Below are 16720 nucleotides of genomic sequence, written 5' to 3' on the forward strand. Positions count from 1 at the left end.
GTCATGTGACTCTTATGCTATAAATACACCCATAGGTGACTGTTTCTCTACTCTGTAGTTTTTCTTCACGTCCTTCAATAAACTACCACCTGCACAAAACAACTAACTAGACATAACATCAAAAAATACCTCACACGGACTAAATAGAGGGAATGAAAAATTGTAAACACTGAAGCGATGGACATGGACAAAGCCAAAATTTTAAATGTTGTTTCAACAGATGCAAATGATTTTCTGATTATTTCTACATTTTTCACATTTTATTTTAGGGCACAGAGAAACACCCACAACACAGAAATCAACAAACGTATCACAGTAACTTTCCATACCCTTAATTATGCCACAACACATCAGAGAAACTTTGATTCAGTGGCGGAGCCCACTGCACACAGCATTTGAACTTAAGGCATAATAATTGTTCTTTTTTTTTTAGTGTTGGATCCATTTTTAAAAGTACAACTGTAATAAACATTTTAATCTGTTTCACTCATCAATCCCTTCTCACAGATGTTTGCTCTCTTTCCTTCTCCCACGAGAAGCTCGGCGTCACAACATATGGTTCCGAGAACGACACGGTGACACCAAAATCCTCCTTGTACAGGTCCCAGGTCTTCGGTTTATGAGGGTTGTCCAGCTCTTCTCTGGGTAGAAACAGCCTGCAGAAGGTTTTGGAGACCAGCATGAATGTAAGGGCAGTCTTAGCTACAGAAAGAATAACATCTGAGAGATGGAAACCTACTTGTTATCCTCTATGAAGGAGGTATTGAACCAGAAGTAAAACGGAACGTCTTCGTATCCTTTCGGCAGACCCTACAGAGAGGTGACTCATGTTTACGATAGCTTGTATTAATAGTTTTCTTAAATGCAGAATGTGTTTGAAAGCACAAGTACTCACAGCGCTGGATTCAAACATGACCTTCACGTCACCTTCAACCACAGGTCCGTCCCGTAGGCTGATCACTGCTGCGTTGTTGCCCACATCTGGAAAAACCTTCAAACCAGAGCTACGTTTAGAAATCTGTGTGATTTGATGGGAGCCGATGCTCAGCGTGTGCCACTTACCGTGCAGTTGTCCTGTTTGGCACAAACACACTGAAATACAAGCTCTTTCTTCACAATTATCTTCACCTTGAGGTCGCTGCCATCACCTTTACCCACGCCTGATTAAGAATAATGATGTGCGTATTAAAAAGAGCACAATAATAGAAAGTACAGATGTGAATGCTGTGCTGGTTTGACCTGCTATGGAGTGGATGCGGAAACTCGTGATCCTGAAGCTTTTAGGAGGAGGCAGCTGTCTGTTGAACTTAGTCTTCATGATCTCGTAGTAACCCACGTACCGGCTCTGTAGGTCACAAACAATACAAGACTTGAAAATGCCCTCCTGTCATACATGCAACATACTGTGCACACATTTATAATGTGTACAGATATACACAATGTGTTAAAATGTTACTGTTTTGCAATAATTTGCTTGTCTTAAAGCAAAAAAACAACAACAAAAATCAGTTTCAGCCAGAATTTAATGATGGCTGCAGTCTAACTCCTCTTTTCCTCACAGTAGTGGATTTTCTGTGAGCTCTTCAAATTTAAACATTCCAGATCACAAATCTGGATTAGTACTTGGATCCAGATCAGACTGACATATTGACATATCATTGAAACCATTCATGGAGTTATAAGTAAAAATCTCCTCCTATTTCACAATGGTGAAACATCTTTAAAAACTATCCTGATAAAAAAAAATTCTGGATCTAGACGATGACTTGGATCAGCACTAAAACCCAATGGATTGCTCCTACATCACAAAACATTTTATCAAATACATTCAGGGCCTTTTGAATAATCCTGCTCACAGAGAAATGTCACCTCCTTGGCAGAATTACATTTAATGAAGAGTCATAACCCAGTTTAGTTTGTAATGAATGGAGGCACCGATTATTTAAACTCTGCAAGTGTGGCCCTACCATGTTTGACCTCTGCGTGTCTTGTTCCTTACCTGAGAGGGAGTCTCCACTCCTTGAAACTTGGAGCTCTGACTCTTGTCCGTTCTCCTCTCACCAAAATAATCCAGACTGTCCTGATAAGCACACAGAAATCAGTGCGAAGTAGATGTGAAATTTTAAATGGACTCAAATCAAAAACTACAGTGAAGTCAAAATGGAGGTGTACCTGCGCACTCTCAAACTGGTTGCTGTCAATCAGCCAGGTGCACACCATCGTTCCTGTACGTCCTGTGAACACATTATTAGCAGATGATAACCTTTTATCAGCTGAAATAACCACAAACCACTTTATTGTGTCTCTGCAGTGCGATTGTTTTCACTTTGTGTATTTATGGTTACCTGCCTTTATTTATCTGCTGTGCTGTCATGTGGAATATGTGAATGTATGAAATCAGATGATATTTGTAATTTCCTTTCGGATTAATAAAGAATACATCTGTCTATAGTATATTTATACAGGGTAAAATCTATTTATCAGTCTTATTTATCTGTCTATTTAAATGATTGTTAACAGGTCATGATCTTGATTCACCTTTCCCTCCTTTGCAGTGAATAGCGATGATGTTTTTGGGATCAGCAGACATCCACTCCCTTACGCTCGCTGTGTATTTTAGCATATCCCTGAGTGAGACAGAAGAACACACAATGATGAAGATGTTAAGCTGGAGGACCAGTCTGTGTATCTGCAGTGCTTCAGGATAATCACTTACTCCAAGGATGGAACATTGTGGTCATCAATGAAAACCCGTTCAACCTTATAGTGGAAGAAAAGGGGGTCGTATCCCTTCTCACCTAGAAATGAAAGTAAGGACATGGTTTGTGTAGTGGTTAAAAAAAAAAGAAAAGAATACAGTACATGTACCAAGAGGAGGCGCCAACTTACTGCACAGGTTGTAAACTTTATAGTGTCCTTCGTGTTTAGTGTCTAGGAACCGAGCAACTTCCTGCACAAGCAAAAAAAAAAAGTGTAATCAGATATAGTTTGTAAGTTTGTCCCGAATGTGTGTGTGCGTGTGTGTGTGTACCCAGGTTGTGTAAAACTCACACTGATTGGATTCCTATAGAACGACTGCTTTCCAGAGGAGGGGAAAGACATGGCAATGACACGGTCTAGAGAGACGCAAACAAGGGTTCGGCTTGTTAAAGGCGATCATTTTTTTTGTGACATGCATGTCTGGAGCTTTTTGTTGTAGCATTCACAAAGTGGAACAAACACCTGTGACGTAGGTCAGGTCGAGGTCAAATCCATCCTTCTGATAGCGCCGCTTGTTCTCAGAAACCTGTGATGAATAACAGGTCAGCAGGTGACAGGCATTTTTATGGAAACTTAACACATAATCCAAATATAGTCACTGTGTTATCTGTAACTGTTTACCACATGAAATCTTTTAATGACTCAACTGAATGTCTTTATCATAAAACCTTAACACGATCACTATGTCCTACCCCACACTGAGGGCTACAGGGTCTGTTCTGTTGTGTTACATATCATGTCCAAGTTCTCCAACTCAATCTCTTCTTTCTACATCACTTGTGGTTAGATACAGAGTGTGTGTTTCACCTTTCTGTAGAAATACTTTTTTTCTTTCAGCTCTATTTAATAAAACTCACACACTTATTTCCTCTTTCTCGTTTTTTTCTCTTAAACCCTGGACAGCAGTATTTTTACCACCACAAGTATCTTCTCTCTTGATGCAAACCGATTCCCTAATCCTCCAGTGGAATACACTCACCATCCTCCTGGTGGCTTTCTCCAGCTCTTTCTTTTGAGATGCCAGTCTAAAAACCCTCACCAAAATTATTATTCTCAGGAAACGCAGAAAGTTGACAACCCTGAGGACAGAATAGTGAAAAAAGTATTCACACACCATTGTATATCAAGTTAACTGACAAAAATACATCATTATAATGTGTTTGTGAGAAACAGATCCAAACAAGAACAGTTTAAATAGCTCAACAGATTTTTTAAAATCTTTTCCTGAATATTATACAAAATGCTAGATTCACTGACAACTGCAGTCTCAAAATTCTTCAAGTCCTTAAAGACAAAACTTAAACTTTGTAAAGACTTATTTCATCTCCTGTAACAGCTGTAAATGTAAAATATTGCCAGACACCAGCTTCTGGTATTTACATGAGGAATCTTAGCCCACTACTCATAATCAAAGGCTTCCAGTTCCTTATTATTCCTGGGTTTATATGTTCAAACCATCTTCTTCAAGTCCCACTAAACATTTTGTGGACTTAAAGACCTATATGAAATCTTCTAGGTTTTTCTGGTACTTAGAATATCTTACCCCCTACCCGCTACAGATTTCCAGTGAGGAAGCAAAGTAACCCCAGATCATTCCCACCCACCACCATGCTTTTCTTTTCAATTTCATTCTTCCTCCTCCAGACAGACATACCACCAATCCACAGGACACAGAACAGCATTCACAAACTTCTGTCTTATCTAGATGGCCTTTAAGCTACTGGAACCTGCTTTTCGCAAGTTTACACCTGGAATCCTGACAGGAATTTAGACTTTCACAGAAAAAAAAAAATACTTTGGGGATTGCAGTAGTTATCGAAAATAGCAATTTATAACAAATGGCGGAAAAACAGTGCAGTGCACTGAACTCTTTAAATTGTTCTTGTGTGATCTGCTCATTGCAGAAAGCTGTCATCCTGCTGACTGATCGCTGTGTGTGCAGAATGGATACCTGGGGATGAGGCTGACTCCTGACAGCTCAGTGGAGGTGTAGATCATGGTGACCACCAGTGTAACCACGACAACACAGGCGTCTACAATGTTCAGCTTTGAGGTGAAGTAAACTTTGAACCTAGAGGGTGGGCAGTTTAACACATCATGGGACGAGTTACACACTGTTAAGAAAACCAATCACAAATGATAAACAATAAATCTTAACAAGACAAGCATGAGACTGTTTTGACAACTGTGCTGCTGCACTAGTGAATCATTACGCTCCCATAGAAACAGCCCTGCACATGTCATGCGTATCCTGTCCTGCTTCCTCCTCATTACTTCCTGCTCACCAGCTCTTCACACTCAATTTCTGCTGACACGGGACTCTTGTAATGTCTGAATTGCACTTGTTCTCATTTTCATAAGCAAAAAAAAAAATGATTTGAATACAGTGCATTGGTTTAGGACATATTAATCCAGATTTAACCCCATTCTAACAGAGTGACTGCAGAAAATGGGCCTCAAGAAATATGTAAGGATAGATTGATATGAACAAGAGAAGGTGTACGTCTACCGACGTGTGCAACCGGAAAAAAAGATTTTACAAATAATGTTTCTGACATCAGCATGAGTTTCATCCAGGGCTTCAACAATGGGTTGTGTCAGCATCAACAATGCAACGTTGGAATGTACAACACTCACATAGCAGGACATGTCAAGTAAGACCAAAATAAATGCACCCAAACATGTCAGGTGCCAACATGTTAGCGACTTGATATAAAACTAATATGGGAATTCTTATTTTTATTGTCTAATAAAGAGTTTGATAGAATTCACTTTCATCTAAATAACTAACTTGATAGATCTTTGTTTTATTCATACTATTATTTGACAGACTTGAATCTGACTGGCAGCCTTCTTCCTTCCTCTTCAAGCTGCCGCAAAACATTTCTTTAAAAATACATCTACTCAAGACATTCATTCGGCAAAAAATCACCGCATAGATTTAAATCAGAAAAGAATGATATGACAATGTCAGTCATATCTAGCATCGTGCAGCCTTTGTCCTGCATGCAAGGCCTTCCTGACACCACTCACCCCACCACGTAGACCCGCAGGAGAACATCAATGAGAAAGAAGAAGGAGATGACGAGGGACACGGCCTCTAAGGCTTTTCCAGCACCTCTTCCCTTGGCTGGTAGAGAGAGGTCCACGATCACCAGCACAATGTCCACTACGATCAGAACCAAGCCAAATACACTGAAAGGAAAACGGAAACATCATCAAACAGACCAGCAGAGAACCAACCCTGGAAACCACCTCCCTATGATAAAACGCTCACCGAAACCCAAAGGACATAACAAAAGGTGCCATTTTCTTGCGTATATTGCTGCAAAAGAGAAGAAGAATGCTCGATATTAAATATGCATTTGGGTAAAATGTACAAAAAGTACTTTAAAAAATGTAGAAACTTACTGATACATGGTGTCCGGTACCACAGTCTTGTCCTTGCCGTCATCAATCTCCACTTTTGCATCTTCCATCTTTGCAACGTTTCTATGGACAGAAAAGGAAAGTAGTAAGAATACATCCACAGGGGGAAGCACCAGCAGCAGTCAGAATGAACATTAACCTTCCTATGCAAGTTCATCCTCACCCATTTTCACCTGAATCCGAACCTGGGTTGAAGTAGACAGAAGACATGATGTGTTCGCCTGCCTCTACATCAAATTCAGGAGGTTGTTTCACAAGTCACAATGTTAAAAAATAAATAAAATAAAGTCAAACTAGAAGACAGAAACTGTTTTGACCTGATTTGGAAAACCACATTTTAGCCATGCAGATGAATCCATAATTTGAAAGTAAGTTCATTATCAGTCTTCAAATAAAATCACGCAAGAGAACATTAACTCTTCCCTGACCTAAACACTGCAAGAGAAATCATAAAGGGGAAAAAAAAAAGTGTTAACGATAGAGAAGAATCCAAGATCCATTATTACCTCTGGACAAAACAAAAAGCAGATTCCCTCCTGCAGCTCCTCTCCTCTTCCTCCTCCTCTTCCTCGTCGGTCTCTTTATCCTTCAGATCCTCAGGCCGTCATTCCGGGGCTTGTCTTGTGACTTCTTGCGACGTTAAAGGAAGATCGTTCAAAGGTTAACCGGGTAGTTTTTTTTTTTCTTTCTGTCCATCCACTCTTCCTCAGCCTTTTTTTTTTGCAGACGTAGTGGTTTCGGACTTCCTGGATCGCTTTGAAAAAAAAAAAAAAAAACTTTCAGTCTTCTTTTCTTTTAACCATCAACTTTCCAACCCTGAGTGTAAAACTAATCTGCTGAGATTTTTTTTAATCCAACCAGGTTTTCATGAATGGCTGAAAGTCAGACCGCAACAGGCCGATCTCACAGATCTCTACCCTCTTGTTATTCACATCTGGTTTCAATTAACTGAACTCCGGCTCGTCTGAGCTGCTTTTTCAACGTCAAACAACTGAGTCGAACCCAAAGGAAGGGGAAAAGACACAGAATAAGACTACAAGACAAGCAAGAAACTTTATTTAAATAGGTCTTTCCACCGTTTTAAAAAAAATACAACACAGTAATCAACCTTGAAATATTTTAAAATATATTATTATTATATTACATGGTGTCTATATTGTATTGTTATAAAACATATTTCAATTGTAAACCGTTTAAAAACGTTTTTGCAGTAACCCTAAATGACCACAAGGGGGAGTCATAACTGCGTCACACATAGTCTGGTCAACCCTGGTCTGTTTTCATTTGTACTCTGTCAACACCCAAGATTCTCACCAAATACTCCGTTTATGTTCATGTTTGTATTACATGAACGAAAGACTCACCTCTAAATTCAGTTTTTATTCTAGCCTTTTTAATAGATGAATTATTCTCTCTAATGCTTATTATAAGATTGGATTTTCATTTAATGTAATGATAAGACATAACGTGATACCTCGAGGAAAAGAATATACACATTTCTGCAGAATGATTCATACAAAAAAAAAAAAAAAAAAGCCAAAACGCAGTACTTCAGATATGCGAGGAATGATTCTTCTCAACACCCTTTATCCACGAAGCCATTTGCTGGTCTGGAATCAGCTACTCTTTTCCAAATGGTAGAAGGCTTGATAGAGGAGGAGAAGGACAAACTGGCTTAAGTTCAGTATCTGGGACCAAACCTGAGTCTGGATCCTCTAATGTGGACCATGCAAAACCAGCCCAGTCTATAAATAATACTGACAAGTCTTTAGAAGAGAAGAACACTGAACCTGGATATAACAAGAAGAGGAACTTGTAAAATGAAGGTAGGCTTGTGATGCAGAGATTTTTCCAAGATATTAAAGTTTGAAGAAATCAGGATTTCTTCATAGACATATTTATTCTTTCATACTTAGTTGACTATATTGTATTCATAACTTTAGGTGGACATTGCAGTGAGACCTGTCTTCCTGAAACCCATACCAGTGTTGCTGTTATTGGCTCTGATGAACTCAGGCATGGCCTCTTCATCACATTTACCAGTATGTAACTTATCTTACTCTTTCTAGACTTGAGGGTTTGTTTTTGTTTTTTTGTAGTGGCATAAATAAAACTGAGGACTAATCTCTACTTTTACTTACAAATCTTAGTTGAACTTGGTTTCATTCATTTAAGGAAAGTGATTCCTGTTCGCCAGAGGTGGCAGCTCTCAGGCGCAGCATTAGGAGGCTAGAGAATAAACTCTTGATCGGGACTTGGAGGATCGAGCACTTGCGGATGCACAAGTATTTCAAACCGTTTAAACCTCCTGCATCCAATACAAGACCTGAAACCGGTACGGCCCCCGGTGTAAAGCAGAAGAGCGGTGGGACATCAGATAGTTCTGATGTGGCACTGATGAACCCACTTCCACCAGCAGGCAACTTAAATGTTCACGACAGAGGTAAAGAAAAGTCCCACATCATGTCATAAAAAATAAAAATTTAGTTGACAAAATTGTAGATTGGGATGATTCAGTGAAAATGATGCCTGATTCCACATTTATGCAATTTTTTTCCCATGATTTTGGCAAATATGCTAATGGATTTTGAATGATGTCTTCCTAGACTGCTCCCAGCTGTTTGACAGACTGAGACCACCAAGCGGTTTCTACCGGATAAGACCCAAATCACACCTGGAACCTGTTTTGGTTTACTGTGACATGGAAGATGGAGGAGGATGGACGGTGTTTCAGAAACGTCGACATGGAAGAGTTGACTTCAACAGGTATCTAATTAGAGGGAATGATCTGTGTACTCTCTAATCATCATTAAAAACACAGCAATAGATTACACCAACAGAAGTTTTTCATGTGAGGTCAGATATCTGTCAAATTCTCCTTCTAGGGATTGGGTGGACTACAGAGATGGATTTGGTGATTTCAAACTGTGGAATGATGAGTTTTGGTTGGGAAATGAACATATTCATTCTCTACTCTCAGAAGGTCAGAAGTGCTTACAGACCCAGAAAGTTCCTTGATGTCTCCTTGAATTGAATTTCCTATGATCTCCATATTCTACTGCTTGGTTTTCTATTTGTCTTTCATGCTTTGCCTTTGCCGTGTCTCCTTTGCCTCTAGGTAAGAACCTGGTGAAGATAGATCTAATGGACTGGGATGGACAGAAGAGTCATGCATTTTATGAGAACTTCAGGATCAGTAATGAAGCTGTAAGATAACGTTTTACCTCCTTGGCCTGAGAAGTAACTGTAATTCCTAAAAATCACCACATGCCTTTACACCTAATCCAGGACAAGTACCGTCTCCAGTATGGAGTGTATAGTGGTCAAGCTGGGGATGCTCTGACTGGTGGTGGTGGGGTGGTGGAACACTGGTCTGCTGGCCTCAGTGGGATGCAATTCAGCAGTAGGGATCAGGTTAGATATGGAAGGTTGGGCTCAAATAACTGAGATTACTGAAGATATGCAGGGGACGACTGAAGACACTGATGATTGTTTCTGACAGGACAACGACCGCTACCTTCAGGGCAGCTGTGCTCAGGAGAACAATGCAGGATGGTGGTTCAACAGGTGAGAACTTCAGAATAAACCCTAGTGTATTACCATTATCATGCAGCTAAAAAAAACACACTGGTCATACTGAGGACGCAGGTCTCCTGAAGACATCTTAATGAATTGTAGCGTTTGAAACAAGCATCGATATGTGCTGCAGATTCAAATGTTTCGAAAAGAATATCAAGGTTGAATCATTTCCTTTATTAAAAAATGCATGAATCTGGACATTGTGTACAATCCTTTAACCTACAGATGCCACGCAGCCAACCTAAATGGGAAGTTCTACCGCACAGGGAAGTACAAGGGCCAGTACGACAATGGTGTTGTGTGGGGGACCTGGAGGGGTCTCTGGTATTCTCTGAGACACACCACCATGAAAGTGCGGCCTCTGTTTTTCTTGGACGCGATGGGCAGTGGAGAAGGGGAAATTTAAGGACACCGGGCCTGAAATCCGTTTATGAATGAGGGCAAAGTTTAATGTCACATGTATACTCTCTGTATTTAATCCCTCCCTTGTTATTTCCTGAAGCCTATCATAATAACAGAACAGGATCTTGTTGAGCGTTGACTGAATTGCTTCAAGTTTGCAGTATATTTCCACACAATAAATACAAACAGCATCTCAGCCACAATGCCTCACTGGTGTTCAGATCCAGTCATAACATACAGTTACAAATGCATACTGTTGGTGAAAACACCTTCAGCTGTGTCACACAAAGGGTCATCACACAATGATTCTCACAACACATTCATCAGAACAATAAGACTGGCCTGTCGTCTCTGGTGTTTTTAAAACAGTCATTGACTGTAATTGTGTATAACAGTGGTATGAAGTAAATTAGTACAGGGGCAGTATTTGATAAAGTAATTTGTTTTCAAATTATTACTTTCTGATTTATTTATTTATTTGTAAACAGCATACCAGGATTCCAGATTGTAAGCACAAGGACATATAATATATAGATTGTGTTACAGTACTACTGTATATGGTACAGAAACCTACAAAGAGACATTCTGAATAGTCATACTCTAAAACTGTTCCATGTTTATCAAAAGTTGATATATATAGACACAATTATAATTTAAAATGCACAAGAACAACATTTTTTTACAAAGTCTTTAAAAATACATCTTTCTTCAGTGAAATACAAAACAAGCTTCACTGATATGTGAGCTTTTGACAGAAGAAGGTTGACTCTCCACACAACAGAGATTTGGGTAAAAAGAAATGAAAACTCTTCCTTACTACAAACCTGTGAATGATTCCTCCTGCCGTCCGTGTGCAGAGGATAGATCGAGGTCCAGCATCCTCTTCTCTGCCTCACTCAGGACGTAGGGCGAGGCGACACTGCTGCTGTAGTCTCCAGACATTGGCAGAGACCGGCAGCGACTTTTTCTCTGCTCATAGGACGACACACTAAAGGTGGAGCTACGCTGCCGCCCTTTGACCCCTGAGCACGACTGAGCCTCCTTTAACTTCCGGGCCAAGATGTTTCTCTGAATGGGTGACGGACCGCGACGGTTCCAGTTCTGCTCGGCCCACGCTGCTCGGTCCACATTTGGTCCCACACCTGGACCCCCAATCCCTGAGACTCCCTCTCCACCTCCTGCCTCACTGCTGCTTTGCTCAGTGACACTGACATCAGCTTTAGCATTTTTCTCAAATGTTGAAATGCCAATTGTGTTGCTTCCTGTGCGTTTGAGTTCACTGCTGTGAGAAGGAATGGCTGTCCCTACCGAACGTTTCTTGTGGTCAATCATTTGAGCTCTGCATTCAGCCCAATCCAAAGCCCCATGTTCTGGAATGGGGTACGAGCAGTATGGCTGTCTCTCCCATCTTCCTCTGCTCCAACAACTTCCTTCAGGAAGGGTACGAGATCCCACCTGAAAAAGCCAACATACGTTTTAATAAAACAATCTTGTACAAATACAAGCAATAATATGTAGATATACATATAAATAGAATAAATAACTGAAGTGACCTGAGTCATGCTCCTTTCTCTAAACTGTCTGGCCTGTGCAGAGGGTGGAGGTGGAGGTTTGGTGTCATTGAAACTGGCAGTCCGGCGGAAATTTGGATTCTTCTGTAAGGAGCTTCCTGTTCCTGCATGCTGTTCTCCTCTGAGAGAGGCTAACCCACTCCTCTCCACCATTTCCACCCAGTCCGCTGTGCGGTCATGCCATTTTGTGCTGCCCCCACGAGGACCTATGAGCTCCGTGCTGGGACTCAGGATCTCTGCTGTGACTCCTGGCATCTGTGCTTGTGGCTTAGAAAAGGGAGCTGCAACATGAAAATAGCCAACATTGGTGTTGTTCTGGTCGCCGGTCGTCAGTGTTTGGATGGGGGAGTTGGTGGGTGATGCAGATATTTCCAATAGTGTGTCATTGACTGGACTTGAAGATACATGGTACATCTGTGTTGCCTCCTTTAACCCCTTCTTCTTCATTTCTTTCAACTGCTGTTGAGCCAATCGGTACCTAGCGGGATAATTATGTTTTAATACCAAAGGCAAGTAGGGACTAGCAGAATAAATTTGACAATTCTTTGAGGGACAAAACTAAAAAAAACATTCCAAACATACCCAAATACTGTTGGCAACATCTTCTGACCTGTTGGTGACTGCCTCTCTGGGTCTTTTGAGACTGGCATTAGCAGGGTCTGTGAAAGAGGCTGACTGCTCCGGACAACATTGTCCTTCCAGGCTGCTCCAACAGTCATACCAGCTAGTGGACCATGGCTTTCAGACAGGCTGGGTCTCTGAAGGCTATGACCACAAATGGATGCTTCATCTGAAAGCTTACGTCCTCCAGGAGAATGCATGGACCCTCTACGGACCGAACTGCACTGAGGGGTCTGGCAAAGCTTTCTCCACACAACCACCACAACAGTAACCACAATCACAGTCAGGCAAATAGAGATCCCGGCCACCATGACCACGTTACCACCTGATGATGCAAATCCGACAAGTACAGGGGGGAAGGATGTAGATGGTACCAGCAACGCTGGGGTTAGAGAGAAAGACAACTGTTGTAAATATAAAATTCCACAGAAAGTCATTAAACATTAATAGAAAAAAAGGTAAACGATGGGTTGAAGGGTAACTAACCAACACAGTCCTCCAAGGAGCAAATAGATTGTTCTTTCATTATCCCGGTGCAATGCACCCCTTCCACGTCTGAGGGAAGCAGACACTCGCGAACTCGCTCTCTCACCCCTTCTCCACAGCTCACACTGCACACACTCCACGGCTGCCACGGGGCCCACAACTCTGCAGGCAAACAGACAAAAATGTCGGTGCTGGTCAGCTGATCAGTTTGCAGTAACACACGGTGGAAATAACAGCAGATGTTTAGAAAAGCATACACCAAAAGCTAAACTATGAATTCACAAAACATCAACCAGTTAACATCTCAAGCTATATCATCCAAAGAGAGAAGAGTCAATCCACAACTTATACTTAATTTCTCAAATTATAAACTTGTTTAATCAGGTCTTTAATTTTTTGGAGCTCGATGAAAGTCATCATATGTAAAGTGTCAGTAATAAAATTCGAAAAGACTGTAAATGTATTCCTGACAGCTACTAAATGTGAACATTTCAATCAGCAATGTCTCACCTGTGCTCCTGTGAACCACCAAACACGTCTGTGCAGGACTAGGAGAGCGACTGTAGTTAAAAACAAATCGAAAGCAGTACTTATTCCTTCCTGGATAAAAGACAGAACAGTTGAATTCTGTCTCATTCTCTCCTTGAGTCAGCCAGTTAAAGGCTACTGGAGGAGAAGTGGGTTCCTCCAGTCCAAAGTCCTGCAGTGCTGTTCCATCTGCTGCTATCCCTGAGGAAACGCCAACTCCTCTTACACCTGAATCCTTATACAGCAACACCTTCCCATTGATGTGAGCGCAAGGTGGAGCTATCAGTTTAACAGTCATAGTCCCTTCACAACCTTTCCTGTAAGCATTGCTGCTTTCCACCAGCAGCTTATAGGAGAATATACGGGCCAGGTAAAGAGGTCCAGAGCTCTTCACATCTTGTGCTGCATGAGGAGACTGCAGAGCAACTCTTATGAAGTCTCTCTCTGTGAAAGGGAAGGCACAAGCCAGCTCAACACTCTGGGAGCGGAGGGGTTTGATTGCACGTCGCGTGTGGAATCGGACCTTGTTGATGCTGCTTCGCCCTATCTGGTTGAACTCCAGGTAGCTGACTTCTAGGAAGAGAGCAGAATCAATACCGCTAGAGCAAGGCTGAAAGTGATCATTCATGGATATCCCCACCTGGAAGGAGGCAGAAGAAGAGAGAAGAGTTAATCAAAATAGTTGTAACTCTGCTGCACAATTAATCAACTTTGTGTATTAATGTCGATATCTTGTTTGTCTTGCCTGAAATGATCCGGTGTGGTTTCCAGCCCTGTCCACTGCGATGTGAAAGGTGGGCCACTGCACCTGCAGTTCTGAACTCCACCACCAAGTGGTACTCTCCCTACTTCTGGCTTCTGAGCCATTAATGTGAGAAATAGCAGACAGGCTTGTCTGCCTAAGCAGGAACCGGAACGTTCCTGCATACAGGAAGCAAGAGCAGTTGAACTCCACCCGGCCAGTCGATTGGCTGTTTGGGAGAATCTTGGTCAGAAGGGTAGTGTTGGTTTCCATGTTGACCAGGGACAAGCTTGAGCTACGGATGGTGTTGCTGTTGGTTTTTGTGCTGAAGTCCACAAATACACTGGCATTGCTTAAGGCAATGTGGAAGGAGGGCCAAATATTGAGCCCTGCAAAAGCTAGAGAAAAGAATTCACAAAAATGACATACAACAAGAAGCAACTTACCCATTGTTCATGCAACCACACACATTCTTTGACAATCTGGCTATAATGTGGTCTCACACATTCTGTTATCACTGTTTCTTTGCCCATTCAGTTGTATCTTTGTGTATTTGTCTGTACCTACTATCTTGCCTATTACTTATCTTGATGTGGCTTTGAATGTTGTAGATTACTGTGCTTACAACGTGTTTATATTAAAATTAAATCTACAAGTAATACATTCTAATATCAGTTTAGTTGCCAAAAAAATTAAAATAGTTTTATGAACAGCGGGAGCTCAGATTTAATTGATCTTCCAGGGAGAATTGTTGGTGAATTAGCTTGTGGTATCATAATCAATGACTGTACACCATGATATATGGTACCAAAAATCTCTTGTGAAGTCAAGAATAATTTATGGCCTTATTAATACATTTCCCAGCCACAGATGATAAGATTTTGTTCAGCATGTAATTCAATATTAAGCTCTGGTTTCTACACTAGATTCAAATATGCAATTAAAGAGCATCAGTATTGGTAAATCACACACATCATACCCACATCACGTTCCAAAAAGAAATTAACTATTTCACAACACACTGAGCAAATTACTTCAGAGTAGTATCTGGGGTTCACAATACAGTGTTACGTGTATATTATTTTATCAACTATTACACTGAGTAGCGTGTACATCCTGTGTGTAAACCTTCTAGAAAGGCAAAGTGAATGTGGAAAGAGGAAGATGCCAACATTACTACCCCCTTCGGATCAACACATGAATGAGGGAAACAACAAAAACAGAATTTGATAGACTGATTTAAATTGCACTTTGCTCATTGCATGGCAAAATTAGTGACACTCACCGTATCCCATGAGCACCAGCAGAAAGGGGAGCAGTGACACAGCCTGTGTCATTACGATGTTCTTGAATTTGTCTACTTCTACACCACATGACCGTATTCCTCCAGTCCTGACCTCTGCAAATCACAAAATATGCATAAAAAGAACTCAAGAGTGCACAAGTCGCCAGCAGGCAAAAAAACAACTCCATCAAATAGAAACAGTGCACTGCTTGAAGGAAAAACAGGAAAACCAGAGCATGAAGCAGTGGCCATGAGTCTTCTGGATTTACACTGGTGTCTTCCTTTTCCTTCATTCTTAACAATGGGTATGAAGGGGTGGAAAATATTTGAGAGGTAGAGCCAAATTCCTGTCTCATGCTAATGTATTTCACTAACTGTTGTTTTATACTATTAATAAATAGAACAAAATCCCCGATTTTGTCATGCGCAAATATCAAAACTTCAGATTCTAGGACCAGACTGCTGTGACATCTAAATTTAAAACTAAGAAAAACTATTCAGTATATTTATGTCACTTCAAGTTTAACTCAAATGTTAAATGCAGTTTAGATTAAGAGGTTTATTTTAATCCCACAGTATTTTCTTTACGTTTGTTGCATCATTATAAAGCCCTCTCTTGTGTGCAATGTCAAATGTGAACGCTATGCAGTCCGTCTGAGTTCAGTCAGTTAGCATTTATTCTTGAGGCTCCTTTAGCCCTGTCTTCGGACTCATTGTGGTCATTGTTTGTGTGGTTATAAAATAAAAGGTCACTACTCACACGTCTTGTTGGCTCACGACATTATTCTTCTCAAGTTTCCCAACAGGTGAGGAGGAATAACGTCCTGTCCACGTTCCGGTGGCACATTTCCACTGACTGATAATGAACTCATATTTTCAGAGACGCTCGGCAGGACACGCGCGGAAAGGCGCGCGCCGCGATGTTCAGAGCGCGTGAGGTCGATCCTCTCGCAGTGACGTCACTCCGAACAGGAGTACGGAGAGAGTGGCACCGCACTCGCTATTGTTTCTTCTACGTGAAGTGGTAACGTACTCAATTTTATGCAGTATAATTATAAACATTCAAAAGATTTTAAGTTTTAACAACAAGAACCAGAGACATTAAAGTACTGTACTTCAGCACAGGTGCCAAACGAAATATGTCCAAGAATAAGTCAAGAGATCACATTTAAAAGATCATATTTAAAAAGAAAATAATGGTCAAATAGAAAAAAACACAACTATGCATTGACCCAGGACTCCCAAACAATAACATAACCAGGGTTTTTCTGCCAACCCATTAATGAAAAAAGACATTGCTGGGATTTTAACAGATGC

At 41.0% G+C, this 16720-nt stretch overlaps 2 protein-coding genes across 2 annotated transcripts; one reads left to right on the forward strand and one right to left on the reverse strand.

The window, feature by feature from the left end:
* Positions 1-244: 244 nt before the first annotated feature.
* On the reverse strand, positions 245-16380 carry LOC137605738 (thrombospondin type-1 domain-containing protein 1-like). Its single transcript, XM_068330445.1, has 28 exons — positions 16164-16380; positions 15404-15517; positions 14122-14516; positions 13359-14016; positions 12849-13010; positions 12324-12744; positions 11724-12219; positions 10995-11625; positions 10028-10185; positions 6696-6768; positions 6353-6416; positions 6172-6252; positions 6038-6085; positions 5794-5955; positions 4712-4831; positions 3740-3839; positions 3223-3286; positions 3052-3116; positions 2890-2950; positions 2717-2798; positions 2539-2627; positions 2173-2234; positions 2000-2080; positions 1240-1345; positions 1063-1160; positions 896-991; positions 740-810; positions 245-656 (listed from the first exon to the last, which is right to left on the reverse strand). The coding sequence occupies exons 2-28, from the start codon at positions 15453-15455 to the stop codon at positions 491-493; spliced, it is 4662 nt and encodes a 1553-aa protein (XP_068186546.1). The 5' UTR covers positions 15456-15517; positions 16164-16380; the 3' UTR covers positions 245-490.
* On the forward strand, positions 7350-10366 carry fgl1b (fibrinogen like 1B). Its single transcript, XM_068330757.1, has 9 exons — positions 7350-8015; positions 8133-8231; positions 8365-8632; positions 8796-8955; positions 9075-9172; positions 9308-9396; positions 9478-9603; positions 9692-9756; positions 9994-10366. Exons 1-9 carry the CDS (start codon positions 8010-8012, stop codon positions 10172-10174), a joined length of 1092 nt encoding a protein of 363 aa, XP_068186858.1. The 5' UTR covers positions 7350-8009; the 3' UTR covers positions 10175-10366.
* Positions 16381-16720: the final 340 nt, after the last annotated feature.

This window comes from Antennarius striatus, chromosome 13 (assembly GCF_040054535.1).
Source record: "Antennarius striatus isolate MH-2024 chromosome 13, ASM4005453v1, whole genome shotgun sequence".
Classification (NCBI taxonomy): Eukaryota; Metazoa; Chordata; class Actinopteri; order Lophiiformes; family Antennariidae; genus Antennarius; species Antennarius striatus.

Coding starts and splice junctions, on each gene's coding strand:
- LOC137605738 (XM_068330445.1), bottom strand. CDS start 15,455: ATGACACAGGCTGTGTCACTGCTCCCCTTTCTGCTGGTGCTCATGGGA. Junction 10,186..10,994: donor GCAGGAGGAATCATTCACAG/GTTTGTAGTAAG, acceptor AACGGATTTCAG/GCCCGGTGTCCTTAAATTTC. Junction 1,161..1,239: donor CCGCATCCACTCCATAGCAG/GTCAAACCAGCA, acceptor ATTCTTAATCAG/GCGTGGGTAAAGGTGATGGC.
- fgl1b (XM_068330757.1), top strand. Junction 8,232..8,364: donor CCTCTTCATCACATTTACCA/GTATGTAACTTA, acceptor CATTCATTTAAG/GAAAGTGATTCCTGTTCGCC. Junction 8,956..9,074: donor GGAAGAGTTGACTTCAACAG/GTATCTAATTAG, acceptor TTCTCCTTCTAG/GGATTGGGTGGACTACAGAG.